The 20,068-nt window shown below is 37.6% G+C and overlaps 1 protein-coding gene across 1 annotated transcript in view; it reads left to right on the forward strand.

Moving 5' to 3' along the window:
• The first annotated feature begins 1,229 nt into the window (after nucleotides 1-1,229).
• Nucleotides 1,230-20,068, forward strand: part of LOC110790539 (14-3-3-like protein) — a 66,301-nt gene continuing 47,462 nt past the window's right edge. Inside the window, exon 1 of the mRNA XM_056832212.1 lies at nucleotides 1,230-1,256. Coding sequence (XP_056688190.1) covers nucleotides 1,230-1,256 — 27 coding nt within the window. The remainder of the gene's footprint in view (nucleotides 1,257-20,068) is intronic.

The raw sequence follows: 20,068 nt of genomic DNA on the forward strand, positions 1-20,068 counted from the left end.
ACTTTGTTTTGCTGTTCAGTTGGTGCGGATGTCTGTTATGTTCAACGTTGATCTGCACAATGTTGTTTTTCTATTGGTGCTGCTGATCTGCACCAACAGGCAAAACTAAACAAAAAAGTAAAAAAAAAACCACATCTGCACCAACAGGCAAAGTAAAAAAAAAAAGCAAAGACGAACCTACGTGGGATTCGAACCCACATCTTTTGTGCATTTGCACAATGCTCTACCAATTGAGCTAGTAGGATAATGTTTTTAAATAGAATAAATAAAAGTAAAGAAAATACCGAAAAATTAAATCAAAACAGTTCAAAAGTAGAGGCTTCGATTGTAAGAGTGTGAACAAGCACCAGATTCCGTCGACAAGAAGTTGCTGCAAATCTGCAAAACCGAGGTAGAAGTTGGGATGAATCAATTTTTTGTTGGCTCGTCAAGCTCAGCAAAGGAGAGAATGTAGTACCAGCTGAATTTCACTCACTAACCCCTACCACATTGAAGAAGACCCACAATGGGTCACAAAGCATCCTAACGATGGGTGAGCCAGTATCTTCTGATGCTGCACCCACCCACCGTGAGCCACTCTTCTCCCGCCAACCAGATGATTATACCCTTCTGGCAGCAGCTCCTCCAAGGAAGAATAGTTGAATGAAATATAATAATAAAGCAAGAGGGTTTAGGGTTAATATTTTGATCAAGTAAAATAAGAGGGGATCATTACATTTTGGATGGGTGTGGGGTGGAGGTGTATAAAATTAATTGTTTAATGTCGTAGTTGGTCATAGGGTAAATTAGATATATTATTTAAATAGATGGTGGGGTTGAAAATTTACTAAAAATGTAAGTGTATCTCCTATTTAAATACGACCGAAAATGCTAAGTGTATCTCCTATTTAAATACGAAGTGAGTAATAAATATATCAAGATTTTTTTCTTGCTACTAACCTACATATTATAATGTTTTTTTTATTTACTTAATTACTCTGATAGACAATTGAATTGCCAAAGACTCTATAATTGAGTTTTAAAATTCAAAACTCTTTTACCAAAAAAAAAAAAGTTTTGAGTCTAGAGGTGGGTTTGAGGCGGGTGTTAATACACGGGTGGCTGATGGAGTGGGAATTGGAAGGGGTGGGTACCGTCCCTAACATTAGTGTTGGGGATGGGGATGAGAATTTTAGGCGGGTACGGGTTGGAGACTCTGCTTCGCCTCAAAGCTATCTTAACTGAGAATAATGGTGGGGGAGGTGTTAAGTGATCAGGTAATGAGGTAGATGAGACGAGTATTAAGTGAGTATGACTATCAAAGTGAATGGTGGATGAATATTTTTATGCTTGATACAAGTGTTTTTTAGGGATGAAAATAATTTTGTATATGTACCCTTATTTGTTAGGAAAATTTGTTAATATTAATCCAACCTTTGGCCGATTTTCTTTTATAAGCCCACCTATGACATATTTTTCAATAATCTCACCTTTACTACCAATTACTTTTATTGGGCCTAACCGACCGGTTACTGGATAAAAATTCAACTTTTCCAATTTATTTATTTTTAATTTACTTAATTTTCTTTTTTAGGGTTTAGAGAAGAGAGAGAAAGAGTACTGACACGTAAGGATATATTACCACCTACGACAGGTTTATGACATGTTAGGTCCAATAAAAATAGTTGGATAGTAAAGGTGGGATTATTAAAAAAGTATGTCATGATTGGACTTAATAAATGAAAATCGGCCAAAGATTGGAATAATATTAACAATTTTTCCTATTTTTTTTTATAAATAAGAAATCAAATGGAGTTACAACATGTCCATCATCGATTTTAATTACGAGAGTATCTATAAGCTATATTTTGATGATAATTTTATACCATTGTAGTTCAGATTTCATATAAATTTATATTTATATTGTACACAATGCATAAAATTCCCGAGTATATAGATATTTTTGTTTCAATGCTAATTTTATGTCAATATGCTCAGAAGTGGGTTTATACACTTACATAAATTGGTATGTAGGTAGTGGAGTAAATAACAAAACGGGTTATGATTATAGTGGTAGATATGATGAAGGAATGATGTACGTGATAATTGAATTTTATACCTAACAAAGGCAATGGGAGAAAAATGAGAATGAAAATAACTATTTATCTTGTACTTTCTTTGCTTCCTTTTTAAATTGTAAAATAGATAAATGACACACAATTGAAAGAGGTTAAAAAATGATAAATGATTCATTTAAAAGTTAAGCACGAATAAGAAGTAGTTATAACATGTCCATCATTGATTTTAATTACGAACTAGAGTATCTATAAGCTATACTTTGATGATAATTTGTACCATTGTAGTTCAGATTTCATATAAATTTATATTTATTTTATACACCGTGCATAAAATTCCCGAGTACATAGATATTGTTTTTTCAATACTAAATTTATGTCAATATGCTCAAAAGTGGGTTTATACACTTATATAAATTGGTATGTAGGTAGTGGATTAGATAACAAAACGGGTTATGATTGTAGTGGTATATATGATGATGGAATGGTGTGATAATTGAATTTTATGCCTAACAAAGACAACGGGAGAAAAATGAGAATGTGAATAACTATTTATCTTGTACTTTCTTTGTTTCTTTTTTAAATTTTAAAATAAATACATGACACACAATTGAAAGAGGTTAAAAAAAGGATAAATTAATCATTTAAAAGTTAAACACGAATAAGAGGTAGTTGTGTGATTTAGGTTTAATTTAATTAAATTGTCCTTTAACCTTCTTTATATCCCTCCTTAAGTTGTGTATCACAAAACTATGTTGCAAATAAAAAAGAAGTACCATAAAAGAGATTGAAAAAGAAATAGAGGAAATATCATATAGTGAATTCCTTTTAAAATTTCTTTTTGGTTGTAAAACATAAATTGCTAAAAAAGACATAACAGTTCTTGATATGACCTATTATCCATATAAATTTTTTTGAAACCCCTATTTTGATTTTTTTTTTTTAATTGAAGACGAATCAAAAAAGGCCCTACATGAATACATTAAGTAGTACTTTGTACTCCCTCCGTCCCGGAATACTTGACCTGTTTTCCTTATCGGGTCGTCCCTTAATACTTGACCTGTTTCTAAAAATGAAAATATTCTAACAATATTATATTATTTCTCACTCCACCCCTATTAACCCACCTACCCCCTACTCCATACAAAAAATAATTAAAAATTCAACCCCTACTCTCCCCCAACCCCACCTCCCACTAACTACATTAAAATAATACCCTACTATCAACTACTATCTATTAAATTAAATAAGTCAATTCAAGTCCCTTAAACTCTGTGTCGGTCAAATCGGGTCGAGTATTCCGGGACGGAGGGAGTATATATTATCAGTATTTTAGTATATTTCATTTGGGTTGGAAACATTGAAGATTCCAAACAGATAGTACAAACACTTAGAATCAGAGGGAGTATGTGTGTGTGTAGAAGATTCAACTTCTCTTCATGACATAAGCCATATGACTATATGAGGCGATGGGATAAAATAAGAGAACATGGAGAAGAAAAACCTAGCTTATTCGAACCACATATCTAACTAAATTCATGTATTCACCATTAAACCTACATACGTAACAAAATGCAATTTTTTGAGAGTCCGTATTTAATTGGTAATTAATATTACCAAAATAATGATTAATATGTTAATGTAAAGATGTCCTCTCCTACACATTAAATTATACTCCTTGTGTAGTTTAAATCTATGTAAAACTATTATTATAATTAGTAAACCGTGCATCGCACGGGTACTATACTAGTTATATACTATTTACTTTAATTATCTAATAATTGGATACTTTTTTGTGATGTATGGAAGTTAATTAGTGGCGTGGTCCAATGGTAATATGTAGCACGGAAATCAGTTATATAACAAATCTAGATCAAGTGCAACTCATTAATAGGCCAAGTGCGGCTCATTTATAAGCCAAGTGCGGCTCATTTTTATGCTTGTGCAGTCCATTTCTATGTCAAATGCGAGCTCATTTTCAAATTTGGCAGCACAAAATATGTCAAGTGCGGGCTCATTTTCAAAATTGGGGGCACCAAGTTTGTCAAGTGCGGGCTCATATTCTAAAATTGGCAGCACCAAATTAGTCAAGTGCGGGTTGATTTTCCAAACTGGCAGCACTTGAAACATCAAGTGCGGGCAAGCCATGTGCTGCATATGTAAAATCCCGCACTTAACCCCTTAAAATGAGCCCGCACTTGAGCTTTTTTCCTCTAGTGTTTGATGCAAAAAAAAAAAAAAATCTTTGGCTTGATTCTTTTTTTTAACAAGTGAACTGGGTTTTGGAGTTTTTTTTTATACTTTTTACTAAAAACCAAGTAAAATTATTTTCTTTAGTTTATGTTTTAGATGAACCATTCCCTTATTTTCCTAATCCTACGAGATGTCAAGAGTTTGGCCAAATATAATACTCTTCCACCTCACTCTTTATTTTACCTTTCCCATTTACTCGAGCTGATTTTAAGACAAAAATTAAACAGAACATTGAATACAATTGAGGCTCAAATATATATGAATGAAAAATATGAAGAAAATAATGCCCTTGGTCCAAGTATGCATTCAATGCTAAGTTTAATAAATGCGTTTCAGTATTAATTAATTATGTAAGTTAATAATTCAGTGAGATCAAGTGAGCTGTATGCCTAGCTAGAGGCCGCTTAAGTTCAAGTGGAATTAATAATATTAATCCACAACTTACTCTTGACTGAACCCGTAGGGTCACACAAATAGTACGTGAACGGATAAAGTATTTAAGTAAATTAAATACTCTATTTATGAACATTCAGAAACGACGGATCTCGGTTCCAGTGGGAGCTGAAACCGTCAAAAGGCCAAATATGAATACTCCGGAAATGATGATATTGCCGGAAACGGAAATATGGATCGTAACGGAAATATAAATATTATCCAAGTCGTAGATGTTGCCGGAAACGGAAACATGGTACGTATCGGAAATAGAAATATTGCCGGAATCGGAAATATTGTAGGAAACGGAAATATTACCGGAATCAGAAATATTGCCGGAATCGGAAATATTAAATATTTGTTCGAATCGGAAATAAATTCCAGAATCGGAAATATTAAATATTGTTCGAATCGGAAAACGAATCGGAAGCGCGACGTACGAAACGATCGACGGACGAGCTTGCTAGACGCAAGGCCCAACACGAAGCCAGGCCCAGCGCCCAGCAAAGCCCGCGCGCGCGTAGGCAGGCCCAGCGCAAGCGAGCAGCAAGGTAGGCCAGCAGCGCCCAGCATCATGGGCCGCGCGAGCACCAGCACCCCTCGTGGGCTGCGTGGCTGCGAGGCTGCGGGGCTTCGTACGACCAAAGCCTTGGTCGTTTAGGATTGCTTGCTTAAAATCTCGTTTTCCTAATTCTACTCAAATTGAATGTTTTTACTAAATCTGAAACACATACGTGTTTAATTAAACATTAAATTCTAATGATTTAGTTTAACTAGAATCCTAATGGATTTAGTTATTGGAATCCTAGTAGAATTCTAATTCCGTTATTTCCACCTTATAAATACGAGGTTCATAATCACAATTTATATAACAATTCAATAAGTATTCACATAGATTAAGTTCAAGCGAGAATTTAATAATTTGCCTAAATTAATAATTAAGCTTTCCGAATAAACGTATACCTTAGAGAATATTCTAGTTTGTTGAATCTAAGGAGGATCCGAACGTGCTGTGGACTATCTACGGAGGGGCGACATTTGGAGTCCTAAACTTGTTCTTGTTCGGTTCGGGAGCAGCTAGGGAAGGCACGCATCACATTGTATGTATCCTAGTTATGATAATTGACTATGTGGCAATTAATTTGGATTCCTGGCTTTATGATTTCTCCGCATGATATATATTGCTTATATTTTTCATAACCTAACAAAATAAGCTATAACTTTCAAAGAAAAAGAAAATTACATACTTGTCAAATTTCCTTTTGGAATCTTCAATCAAAAAACATTAGCGTTTATGATTGTCGATAGACAATTGGAGAAATTGGAAAACGCCAGACTCCAATGACGTTTACTTAGGTATTAGAAAAATAAGATATGTATATTTTAGGTTATGACAACTATAAAACATATACATTTCATGCGCAAAAACCATAAAGCCAGGAATCCAAATTAATTGCCACATAACAATTAGCATAATTTAGGATGCATACATTTGTAGCGTACCCTCCCCAGATGCTCCCGAACCGAACAAGAACAAGTTTAAGACTCCAAGAGTAGTCCCTCCGTAGATAGTCCACAGCACGTTCGGATCCACCTTAGATTCAATTAACTAGAATTTAGCCTAAGGTTTTATGTTATTCGATTATAATTTATGGCAAATTATTAAGTTTAGTTTTAACCTTAAAACTATATGAATACTTGAATTGATGTATTATAAATTGTGAATACCATCACCTATTTATAGGGTAAGATCATCGGAACTAGAAACCTATTAGGATTCAATTAATCTAATCTTATTAGAATTAGATACTAATTAAATCTATTAGGTTAATGTTTAATTCAACAACTAACTCTAGTAGTTTTAAGAAATTAATCTTTAATTGAACTAATCCTAATCGCATAAGGATTCGATGCATGCACGAACTCAACGCACACACACGCACAGCCCACGAGGGGCGCTTAGCGCACGCGCGCGGAGTGCTCGGCCCAGCAGCGCTGCAGCCCACGCTTGGGCGTGCCAGCCTGCTGGCCTCGCTGGGCCTGGCCTTGCGCTTTGCTTGGCTGGGCCTTGCGGTGCTTGTGGGCTGCTTGCTGCCTTGCTGCGCGAGGGCTTTGCTAAGCGCAGGCCTGGCTTCGTGCTGGGCCTTGCGTCTAGCAAGCTCGTCTGATGTTCATTTCGTACGACGAGCTTCCGATTAATTTTCCGATTTCGGAATTCATTTCCGATTCGAACAATATTTAATATTTCCGATTCCGGAATTAATTTCCATTTCGAACAAATATTTAATATTTTCGATTCCGGAATTATTTTCCGATTCCGATAATATTTCCGATTCCGACAATATTTCCGTTTCCGGCAATATTTCCATTTCCGATAATATTTTCCAATACGTACCATGTTTCCGTTTCCGGCAACATCTACGACTTGGATAATATTTATATTTCCGATACGATCCATATTTCCGTTTCCGGCAATATCATCGTTTCCGGAGTATTCATAATTTGCCTTTTGACGATTTCAGCTCCCACTGCAACCGAGATCGGTCGATTCCGAATATCCATAAATGGAGTATTTAATTAGCTTAAATACTTGATCCGTTCACGTACTATTTGTGTGACCCTACGGGTTCAGTCAAGAGTAAGATGTGGATTAATATTATTAATTCCACTTGAACTGAAGCGACCTCTAGCTAGGCATACAGTTCACTTGATCTCACTGAATTATTAACTTGTATAATTAATACTGAACCGCATTTATTAGACTTATCATTGAATGCATACTTGGACCAAGGGCATTATTTGTTAGGTTATGATACATATGAATAAACAAAAATCATGCGGAAAAACCATAAAGCCAGGAAACATATTATTAACACATAATCATTTAGCATAATTCAGATGCATACACTTTGTAGCGTGCCCTCCCTAGCTGCGCCCGAACCAAACAAGAACAAGTCTTTAGGACTCCAAGTGTCGTCCCTACGTAGATAGTCCACAGCACGTCCGGATCCGCCTTAAGCTTAACCAACTAGAATCGCCCTTAAGGTACTATAAATTTCGGCTAATAGGGCAAAAGTGTATGGCTGATTTTTGCGAAAATCTTACCTTTGAATACTTGAATCTTATGTGTATAAATTTTTGACCCTAGGCACATATTTACAGAGTTATGGAAAAGGACTTAGAATCCTATTAGAATACCAATTTAGTTTAATTAGAATCCTATTAGGACTCTTATTAAAAAAAATCTATCTACTAAATTTAGGATTTAATCATAGAACAAATTCTAATAGCTTTAGGATTTGTATTACACACAACCGTACACGAGCACGAGCACGAGCACCACCCGCGCAAGCCTTGCGGCCCACGCTAGCTGCACTCGCTCGCAACCCAAAAGTCGCAGCCCAGATTTGCTCCGCGCGCACCAAGGCCTTGCTGGGCCTGGCCTTGCGGTGGGCCTGGCGGGGCTTGGCTGTGTGCGATTGATGCGTGTGGCTTGCTGGGCGATGTTCCGGCTTCGTGCTGGGCCTTCGTCTGGCATGCCTCATCCGATGTTAATTCGTACGATACACTTCCGATCAAATTCTCGATTCCGGAATTCATTCCCGATACAAACAATATTTAATATTTCCGATTCCGGAATTAATTTCCGTTTCGAACAAATATTTAATATTTCCGTTTCCGGAATTATTTTCTGATTTCGATAATATTTCCGATTCTAACAATATTTCCGTTTCCGGCAATATTTCCGATTCCGGCAATATTTCCATTCCGAGAATATTTTCCGATACGTACCATGTTTCCGTTTCCGGCAACATCTACGACTTGGATAATATTTATATTTCCGATACGATCCATATTTCCGTTTCCGGCAATATCATCGTTTCCGGAGTATTCATTTACTTGCTTTTGACGATCTCAGCTCCCACTGAAACCAAGATCCGTGTGGCCTTGTACAACTTTTAAGCATCTCATCCCGATTTATGGGAGGACAATCCCAATCTTGCGATCTTGAGATTAGACTTCGTTTGATAGGTGATTACTTGAGCGTTGCCTTTATAGCCACCTTTTACGGTGCGACGGTTGGTCAACATCAAAGTAAGCAGTTCTCAAACAAGTAATCTCAAATCACTCAGGTATTGAGGATTTAGTGTCTAATAATTTTAATGAAATTTACTTATGACAGATTTTCATCTCTTATAGTAAAGTTTCATAGGTATGTCCGATACTAGTCTTCCCAAAGTAAGTATCTATGCAAATGATTACGACATTGCCATGTCCAGATAGTTCAAGAAACACAACTACTACTCATCTTGCATTCTAGTCGTCTAATGTTTTCTATGCGTCCATCTTTATAGAAAACTCCGACCAGGGACCATTTTCAACTTTTGACATTCAAGTTCACTTGATAGACATTTCTTACTCACTGGACTGGTCCTGGCAGTCTATCTTGAATATATCGTCAAATTATTATTAAAATATAATCATGCGGAAAAACCATAAAGCCAGGGAACATATTATTAACACATAATCATTTAGCATAATTCAGATGCATACACTTTGTAGCGTGCCCTCCATAGCTGCGCCCGAACCGAACAAGAAAAAGTCTTTAGGACTCCAAGTGTCGTCCCTCCATAGATAGTCCACAGCACGTCCGGATCTGCCTTAAGCTTGACCAACTAGAATCGCCCTTAAGGTACTATAAATTTCGGCTAATAGGGCAAGAGTGTATGGCTGATTTTTGCGAAAATCTTACCTTTCAATACTTGAATCTTACGTGTATAAATTTGTGACCCTAGGCACATATTTATAGAGTTATGGAAAAGGACTTAGAATCCTATTAGAATACCAATTTAGTTTAATTAGAATTCTATTAGGACTCTTATTAAATAAAATCTATCTACTAGGATTAGGATTTAATCATAGAACAAATTCTAATAGCTTTAGGATTTTTATTGCACACAACCGTACACGAGCACGAGCACGAGCACCACCCGCGCAAGCCTTGCGGCCCACGCGAGCTGCACTCGCTCGCAGCCCAAATGTCGCAGCCCAGATTTGCTCCGCGCGCGCCAAGGCCTTGTTGGGCCTGGCCTTGCGTTGGGCCTGGCGGGGCTTGGCTGTGTGCGATTGATGCATGTGGCTTGCTGGGCGATGGCCCGGCTTCGTGCTGGGCCTTCGTCTGGCAGGCCTCGTCCGATGCTAATTCGTACGATACACTTCCGATTAAATTCTCTATTCCGGAATTCATTTCCGATACGAACAATATTTAATATTTCCGATTCCGGAATTAATTTCCGTTTCGAACAAATATTTAATATTTCCGTTTCCGGAATTATTTTCCGATTTCGATAATATTTCCGATTCTAACAATATTTCCGTTTCCGGCAATATTTCCGATTCCGGCAATGTTTCCATTTCTTATAATATTTTCCGATACGTACCATGTTTCTGTTTCCGGCAACATCTACGACTTGGATAATATTTATATTTCCGATACGATCCATATTTCCGTTTCCGGCAATATCATCGTTTCCGGAGTACTCATTTACTTGCCTTTGACGATCTCAGCTCCCACTGAAACCAAGATCCGTCGATTCCGAATATCCATAGATGGAGTATTTAATGCCATTAAATACTTTATCCGTTTACGTACTATTTGTGTGACCCTACGGGTTCAGTGAAGAGTAAGCTGTGGATTAATATCATTAATTCCACTTGAACTGAAGCGACCTCTAGCTAGGCATTCAGCTCACTTGATCTCACTAAATTATTAACTTGTTAATTAATACTGAACCGCATTTATTAGACTTATCATTAAATGCATACTTGGACCAAGGGCATTATTTCCTGCATTATTTCCTTCAGTCTCCCACTTGTCCTTAGGGATAAGTGTGCATTGCCTAATTCCTTTGTCGCTTGATGCTTGCTCATGAACATAAGGTAAGAGTTGTCATCCTTATTATGTCCAGAGGTTATTCTCGGTTTCAAAGTTCAACTGATCAAATAAACAGATAATCATAGCCTATGATTTATATGAGCACAGCCATGCATTTTACAGTTTCTAGCTCTCCGAGTGGCCTTGTACAACTTTCAGCATCTCATCCCGATTTATTGGAGGACAATCCCAATCTTGCGATCTTGAGATTAGACTTCGTTTGATAGGTGATTACCCAAGCGTTGCCATTATAGTCTCCTTTTACGGTGCGACGGTTGACAACATCAAAGTAACCAGTTCTCAAACAAGTAATCTCAAATCACTCAGGTATTGAGGATTAGTGTCTAATAATTTTAATGAAATTTACTTATGACAGATTTTTATCTCTTACAGTAAAGTTTCATATGTCTGTCCGATACTAGTCTTCTCAAAGTAAGTATCTATGCAAATGATTGCGACATTGCCATGTCCACATAGTTCAAGAAACAGAACTACTAGTCATCTTGCATTCTAGTCGTCTAGCGTTTTCTATGCGTCCACCTTTATAGAAAACTTCCGACCAGGGACCATTCTCAACTTTTGACATCCAAGTTCACTTGATAGACATTTCTTAGTCACAGGACTGGTCCTGACAATCTATCTTGAATATATCGTCAAATTTGAGGGGACTCATCATTTCATACTAAACCAAGCTTAAATGGAATATGAAAATACATTTCATATATGATAAATGTTCAACCCTAATGTTTTACAACCATGGGCCTCAAACCTATCTTTAAAACAGTTTGTAGAATTCAAAGCTATGCTTGATTTCCAGTGCTACAATGTGAGTGTTGTTTCTCACTTGTTGCATAGGTTTAGTTATTATGCTTTGCCAATCTTAATATATTTTTCATCGAATGTTCTTCGAGATAGGATGATAAGATCTTTTGAGTATGTTTATTTTGTGATCTAGTCTTTCTTGCTACAATAGTGGTTCTACACATTTCGCAATGAAGAACCATCAAGTCTACAGACATGTGATCCACCCAAGTTCAATGAAGAACCCTTCAACATAAACAACTTTGTTTCATTGCTTCTTAGGCAATAATTACTTTTACCTCAACTGTTTGGGTTGCTAGTGATGCTTTGTTTGGATTTACTTATCCAAGTAGTTCACGGATATGTGGAAGACTTCCCAGCTGTATCTTAGAACATAGAAATTAATGTTTAATTTCCCACGCAACAACTCAAGGTCTCCAATCCATGTTGCCATTTTAAAACACGATGCTCTTTAGCTCGTCCTTGCCAATGGTTAACTCAAAAGGGATCTTGCTTGATCCTTTTCCAACGTTTATGCGTGTAGCATCAATATTTAGCATATCTTTATTTCCTTGAATAAAGAATCATTCCTATGTACCCTTTTTGAGTACCATAAGTTTTTCTTGATTTCAATCTAGTTGATCTTCACTTAGATCAATAGAGATTGGTATTTGTTCGTCATGCCTAAAGTCATACGATACGTTTTTGGCGATCCTCATATTATATCATATATGATAAATTCTTTTGCAGAATAATTCCCAATTGAATTCCATTCATGTAACTTTAGCTCATCTAGTTTCAGTAGATACTAAATACAGCTAAATTCTTTGACATATAATATAAGTTAAGAACCTCATTTAGACTCTTTGATGTTTAACTTAGTAAATGCTTATACATAGTTCAAACATCTATTACTTAGATTTATTCATATAGGTCGAATATCTCCAATGGAGTCTTTCGTGTTTGATTTAGTAAATGCCATTACTTAATCTTAAACAATATTATAAGATCTTTGTAAATAGATCTTAATACCAGTTGTAGACACCTAATTTGTGTCTCCCCTCTGGGATGATGACGATACCATTATCCTTACTAGGTGATTGGAATAACTCCAGGCGGAAATCCCAATTGCTAAGAATACTTCCAAAATTCAAGATCCAAAATCCAACCACCGAGACCGTTCCCCTTTCGGTTCTCGGTACAAAATACAACTTCCCAAATCCAATTTCAAAATCCAAGTACAATCTCATCTAGTAGACAATCCCATTGGTTTTACTAGGCCTTTTCCACTCAAAATCATATAAGGCAAGTCAAATTCAGGCGCCGACCCACAAAACCGAGCATGCCGGTCCCCGTCCCGTAAAACCGGAATTCAAAACCCGAGAAAGGCTTGTTTTTAGACGCTAAATGATGCCTTAACCTCCAAGAAAATACAAAACGCCAAACCTAGTACTATTCTTACAACACTACAACACTACAAGCCACGTCAGCAGCGCACTGCGCTGGTCCAGCGTGCTGCGCTGGCGCCTTGCACCCATTCCCCCTATAAATACCCCTCATTTTCAGCATAATGAGGAGGGGAACAACAACACAACTTCGTTATTCTGACATTACGCCTCAAAATACAACTCAAAAACTCCTCAAAAACACATACAAAATTCCTAAATTCAAAAGCAATTGGGAGCTCTTGCCTAAACCTAACTAGGTAAATCCGAATCCCATTCTAATTAACTATGTTGCTTTGATTTCAAAATGATTAGCAAGTTGGTGTTTTTTTAATCATTAAAAACACCACTTGCAACAATCATACATGTTTTCCAAAAATACAAACTTTTTCAAAATACAAAATGCAAACTTTCAAGATTCAAGGATGTCCAAAGTTGTTTACAATCACCTCTTTGGACTAGAATCACCTTCAAGTATGGGGTAATCAAAGATGACACCTTTTAACATTTAAAGGTTTAGTCTTTTGAGATTCAAAACTCCATTTTTCAATATACAAGTTCAAGTTTTCAAATTTCAAGATCTCACCATGTTTAGGGTTGTTCATGGTTACTTCCCTAAACTAGGATCCTTTCAAGTTCAAATTTCAATTATTTCAAGTTCAAAACTTCAATATTCAAGCTTTCAAGTTCAAGTTTAACATGCAAAATCTAGGATATTTGGGTTGAGCAACCTCTCCTAAGTTGAGATTTTTGGCTTTGAATTCGTGTCGGGTGCACTTATTTTTAAGGAGCCGCTTGGCGTTCGAATCTCATGTGCCCAAGTACAAGTTTCAATTATGCACCTTTCAATATTGCAATTTCAATATCGCACCTTTCAATACCGCAATTTCAATATCGCACTTTCAATACCGCAATTTCAATTCTGCACTTTCAATTCCGCATCTTTACTTGCCTAGTCCATTTCTAGGCAATGTGGACCTACTCCCTAGTCCATTTCTAGGGGGTCTTGTATTTACTAATTCCGCACTTTATTTAGTATTGTGATGTTGCTTTATTTGCTTTATTGCTTTCATCACCGCACATGCTAAATACAACAAAATACAAAGGTTACATCACGCTTAACAAAGATAATTTCTTGGACAAACCTGCCTTAGATTCCTTAAATTAATCTTTAAAGCAAAGTGACCACCATACAAAATAGAGATTATATTTGCTCTAAATACAAACCAACATAGTCTAATCTAGGGTATATTCTTTTCGAAAATGATGTGCCAACGTACTTGAATATTTCTAAAGCTCGCGGAATAAGCATTTTTTTTCCCGTGCCCGGATCTCACCCATCCGTTTCGAGGATTCAAAGCCTTATCCAAAATAGAGTCACTTGCAGTCTTTCCAAACGAGACTTTAAACAATGTTTGGTGGCGACTCCTTCGAGGTACAAAAATTCTATGGTTTTCTAAAGAATTGCCCCTCTTGTAGAACGGGAAACAAGTTTTGCAAACAAAAAAAACCCCCTACAATTCTGGAGACTCCGCTGGGGAATTTTACTAATTTCAATTCGAAAATGCGGGCATATTTCGAGCAACAAGACACTGATCTGCTTAAGTACTGGATGCCAGCACTGGCGCCAGGCGCAGCCCCTGCGCCCAACGCCACTGCCTGCATCCAGGACAGTGGCTCATAGTGGCTCGTCGCCCACTTTTGCTCAACTTTTCGTGTTGGGAGTTAGTCTATTTTTGAATCTGGAAGGACGCTCCCAAACCTCGTGAACAAGTGCCGAAAAACGAGCTTTACAAATACAAATTCAAGTACGATTTCAATTTCAATTTCTAGGCATTTCATGCATTTTTCGAAAACCATATTGTGCAAAATGAATTTCTACCTTTGCCCAAACGGATGTGTTCTACATTCGGGCTAGCCCCGGGGGCAACGAAATGGTGACTCTCCATACGGTTCCCGGCAAAAGTGTGTGACCATTTCCGCGCCCACCGAAACTTGGCATTTACTTGACATTCCCGATGTCAAGTATGGAGGCCGTCTGCCGATACACACTTCCCTTAGGCGGATGTGAAAGTTGTCGCCGGATCCGTCTCTTAGTCGAGTACCTTTTGACACCCTAAGCCGACCACTTGCATCATACAAAACTTAGACCGGCCTTAGGTTGAGAACTTTGCATGTCGCATTCGTATTCATGATTAGTGTGACAACGTGCTACTTGTGCATTGAGTGGGCGTCTTTGCACGCGTGAATGGCTAACCTCGAGTTCTAGCTTGCCAGAACCCATTAGCCTCCAATTAGGAATCCAAACCCCTAGGAGCATCATTCAAACCTCATGCATCTAAAATCGCCGATTTTAGGGTCTTTAGGAGTGTCACTCCATTTGATTCAAAACCCTTAAACACGCCTCACGCACAAATGCCAAATTTAAAATTCAATCCAACGGCATAATAATGCCGGATTTTCAAGTCCAAATTCCAAATTCAAAATTCAATCCAACGGCGTCATAATTCCGGATTTTCAAGTCCAAATTCTAAGTTCCAAATTCAAAATTCAATCCAACGGCGTCATAATGCCGGATTTTCAAGTCCAATTTCAAGTTCCAAATTCAAAACGCAATCCAACGGCGTCATAATGCCGGATTTTCAAGTCCAAACCTCAAATTTCCAAGTCAAAGTTCAAATCCAATGGCTTCATAATGCCGGATTTTCTAGTCCAAATTTCGAGTTTCAAGTTCAATCCAAATTTTCAAATCCAAAACCTCAATTTTCAAAGTCCAAATCCAACGGCACCATAATGCCGGATTTTCTAATTCAAGTTTCGAATTTCAAGTTTCAAGTCAAGACTCAATCCAACGGCACCATAATGCCGGATTTTCTAGTCAAATTTCCAATTTCAAAACCTCCAAATCCAACGGCACCATAATGCCGGATTTTTCTAGTTCAAATTTCGAGTTTCAAATTTCAAGTTCAAAACCCAAATCCAACGGCTTCATGCTGGATTTCCTATTTCAAATGTCCGAGCCCATACCGGCATAATGCCAACTTTCCAACTCGACCTTTCAAATTTCAAGCTTCAAGGGTCAAATTCCAAATTCATGTCGTCGTAATGCCGACTTTTTCTATTCTATATTTCAAAGCTCAAATCCTATACTTCAAGACTCTAAGTACACGGCGGCATAATGCCGGACTTTCAAATTCCCAAATTCAATGTTTCAAATCCACGGCGGCATAATGCCGGATTTTCCAAATACAAAGCCTCATGTTCTACATACAAAAGTGCGTCCTTTCCATTTCAAAGTTCAAACTTCTAGCCAAATTCAAATTTCAAATTCATCTTCAAGCTACAAAGAAATCTTGCTTTCCACTGCTCCCCAATACAAAATTCAAAACATTTCCAACGGGTTGAAACTCCCTAGAAATAATACAAGTTCGAGATTCCATTCAACGGGTTGAAAATCCCTTGAAATAATACAAGTTCAAATTCTATACACGGGTTGAAAATCCCCTAAAATAGTACAAGTCCAACGGGTTGAAACTCCCCAGAAATAATACAAGTTCAAAATCCTATTCAATCGGGTTGAAATTCCCTTCAAACATTCTAAAATCCAACGGGTTGAAATCCCCCTAAAATATTGACGGGTTGAAATTCCCTTGAAATAATACAAAATCAATTCCCTTTCAATCGGGTTGAAATTCCCTTCAAATACTCCAAGTCCAACGGGTTGAAATCCCCCTAAAATATCGACGGGTCGAAATTCCCTTGAAATAATACAAAATTCAATTTCCTAGTACAAGTCCAATTTCCAAAATGCTCGAACGGGTTGAAATTCCCTTTAAAATAGTCCAATTTCCAATACGTCGGAATATCATTTTTCGATATTCCAAGTTCTAGTACAAAGAGTCAACTTCCACAAAAGAATAAAGGCTCCTCTCAAACACTTCCAACGTGTTGCAACTCCCGAATACAAGTACAAAAATCTAAAATCCCGAATCTTTGGAGTGGCACTTAGAGTCAAGTCTAGGTCCCATTCATTGCATGCATATCATATCATGTGTCGCGAAGTCCAAGTTCTAAATCATGTGGTGTGTCATAAATAGGAGTCCAAGGATCCTGTGGGTTCGCCGAAGAGGAGAGAGGTTGAAAAGAAATCCATCAACCCTAGCTTCCCTCATAGCCGGCATCGAACGAGCAGCCAGTTCATCTCCTACAAATCATGTTAGGTTATGATACATATGACAAAACATAAATCATGCGAAAACCTTAATGCCAGGAAACATATTATTTACACATAATCATTTAGCATAATTTAGGAGCATACACTTTGTAGCGTGCCCTCCCTAACTACGCCCGAACCGAACAAGAACAAGTCTTTAGGACTCCAAATGTCGTCCCTCCGTAGATAGTCCACAGTACGTCCGGATCCGCCTCAAGTTAGACCAACTAGAATCGCCCTTAAGATTACTAGGAATTTCGGCTATTGTGTTTGCAAGTGTATGGCTGATTTTTCTTTCAAAAACTTACCCTTTGAATACGTCAATTCCGTATATATAAATTATGACCCTAGGCCCTTTATTTATAGAGGTTTGGAAAGGGAATTGGAATCCTAGTAGGATATGATTTAATTAAACTTAGAATCCTACAAGGACTCTAATTAATTAAATAATCCTTTTAGGAATAGGAATTTAATCATACACCAAATCCTAATAGATTTAGGAATTGTGCATGGACACAAACACACACACGCACGGAGCCATGAGGGCGCCCGCACGCGTGCGCTCGGCCCACGCAGCCCACGATGCGCAACCTTGCCTTGGCGCGCTCGGCTTGCCTTGCGGTGGGCCTGGCGCTGCCTTGGGCTGGGCGCTGGCGCGCGTCTTGCTTGCTGGGCGATGGCCTGGCTTCGTGCTGGGCCTTCGTCCGGCAGGCCTCGTCCGATTCTTATTCGTACGATACGCTTCCGATTAAATTCCCGGTTCCGGAATTCATTTCCGATACGAACAATATTTAATATTTCCGATTCCGGAATGAATTTCCGTTTCGAACAAATATTTAATATTTCCGTTTCCGGAACTATTTTCCTGATTCCGATAATATTTCCGATTCTGACAATATTTCCGTTTCCGGCAATATTTCCGATTCCGGCAATATTTCCATTTTCAATAATATTTTCTGATACGTACCATGTTTCCGTTTCCGGCAACATCTACGACTTGGATAATACTTATATTTCCGATACGATCCATATTTCCGTTTCCGGCAATATCATCGTTTCCGGAGTATTCACTTGCTTGTGACGATCTCAGCTCCCACTGAAACCAAGATCCGTCGATTCCGAATATCCATAGATAGAGTATTTAATGCCATTAAATACTTGATCCGTTTACGTACTATTTGTGTGACCCTACGGGTTCAGTCAAGAGTAAGCTGTGGATTAATATCATTAATTCCACTTGAACTGAAGCGGCCTCTAGCTAGGCATTCAGCTCACTTGATCTCACTGAATTATTAACTTGTTAATTAATACCGAACCGCATTTATTAGACCTATCATTGAATGCATACTTGGACCAAGGGCATTATTTCCTTCAGTCTCCCACTTGTCCTTAGGGACAAGTGTGCATTTCCTAATTCCTTTGTCGCTCGATGCTTGCTCTTGAACATAAGGTAAGAGTTGTCATCCTTATTATGTCCAGAGGTGTTTCTCGGTTTCAGAGTTCAACTGATCAAATAAACAGATAATCATAGCCTATGATTCATCCGAGCACGGCCATGCATTTCACAGTTTCTAGCTCTCCGAGTGGCCTTGTACAACTTTTAAGCATCTCATCCCGATTTATGGGAGGACAATCCCAATCTTGCGATCTTGAGATTAGACTTCGTTTGATAGGTGATTACCTGAGCGTTGCCTTTATAGCCTCCTTTTACGGTGCGACGGTTGGTCAACGTCAAAGCAACCTGTTCTCAAACAAGTAATCTCAAATCACTCAGGTATTGAGGATTTAGTGTCTAATAATTTTAATGAAATTTACTTATGACAGATTTTCATCTCTTACAATAAAGTTTCATAGGTTTGTCCGATACTAGTCTTCCCAAAGTAAGTATCTATGCAAATGATTATGACATTGCCATGTCCACATAGTTCAAGAAACAGAACTACTAGTCATCTTGCATTCTAGTCGTCTAACGTTTTCTATGCGTCCAATTTTATAGAAAACTCGACCAGGGACCATTCTCAACCTTTGACATGCAAGTTCACTTGATAGACATTTCTTAGTCACAGGACTGGTCCTGACAGTCTATCTTGAATATATCGTCAAATTAAAGGGACTCATCATTTAATACTAAACCAAGATTAAATGGAATATGAAAATACATTTCATATATGATAAATGTTCAACCCCAATGTTTTACAACCATGGGCCTCAAACCCATCTTTAAAACAGTTCATGGAATTCAAAGCTATGCTTGATTTCCAGTGCCACAATGTGAGTGTTGTTTCTCACTTGTTGCATAGGTTTAGTTATCATGCTTTGCCAATCTTAATATCCTTTTCATCGAATGTTCTTCGAGATAGATGATAAGATCTTTTGAGTATGTTTATTTTTGTGATCTAGTCTTTTCTTGCTTCAAGAGTGGTTCTATGCATTTTTCAATGAAGAACCATTAAGCCAGCAGACATGTGATCTACCCAAGTTCAGTGAAGAACTCTTTAACATAAACAACCCTGTTTTATTGCTTCTTAGGCAATAAGTACTTTTACTTCAACTTTATAGGTTGCTAGTGATGCTTTGTTTGGAATTACTTATCCAAGCAGTTCACAGATATGTGGAATACTTTCCAGCTGTATCTTAGAACATAGAAATTAATATTTTAATATCCAACGCAACAACTCATGGTCTTCAATCCATGTTGCCATTTCAAAACACGATGCTCTATAGCTCGTCCTTATCAATGGTTAACTCCAAAGGGTCTTTCTTGATCCTTTGCCAGTGTTTATGCGTGTAGCATCAATATGTAGCATATCTTTATTTCCTTGAATCAAGAACTATTCCTATGTACCTTTTCAAGTACCATAAGTATTCTTGATCACAATCTAGTTGATCTTCACTTAGATCAATAGAGATTGGTATATGTTCGTCATGCCTAAAG

The sequence above is a fragment of the Spinacia oleracea genome, chromosome 6 (genome assembly GCF_020520425.1).
Source record: "Spinacia oleracea cultivar Varoflay chromosome 6, BTI_SOV_V1, whole genome shotgun sequence".
NCBI lineage: Eukaryota > Viridiplantae > Streptophyta > Magnoliopsida > Caryophyllales > Amaranthaceae > Spinacia > Spinacia oleracea.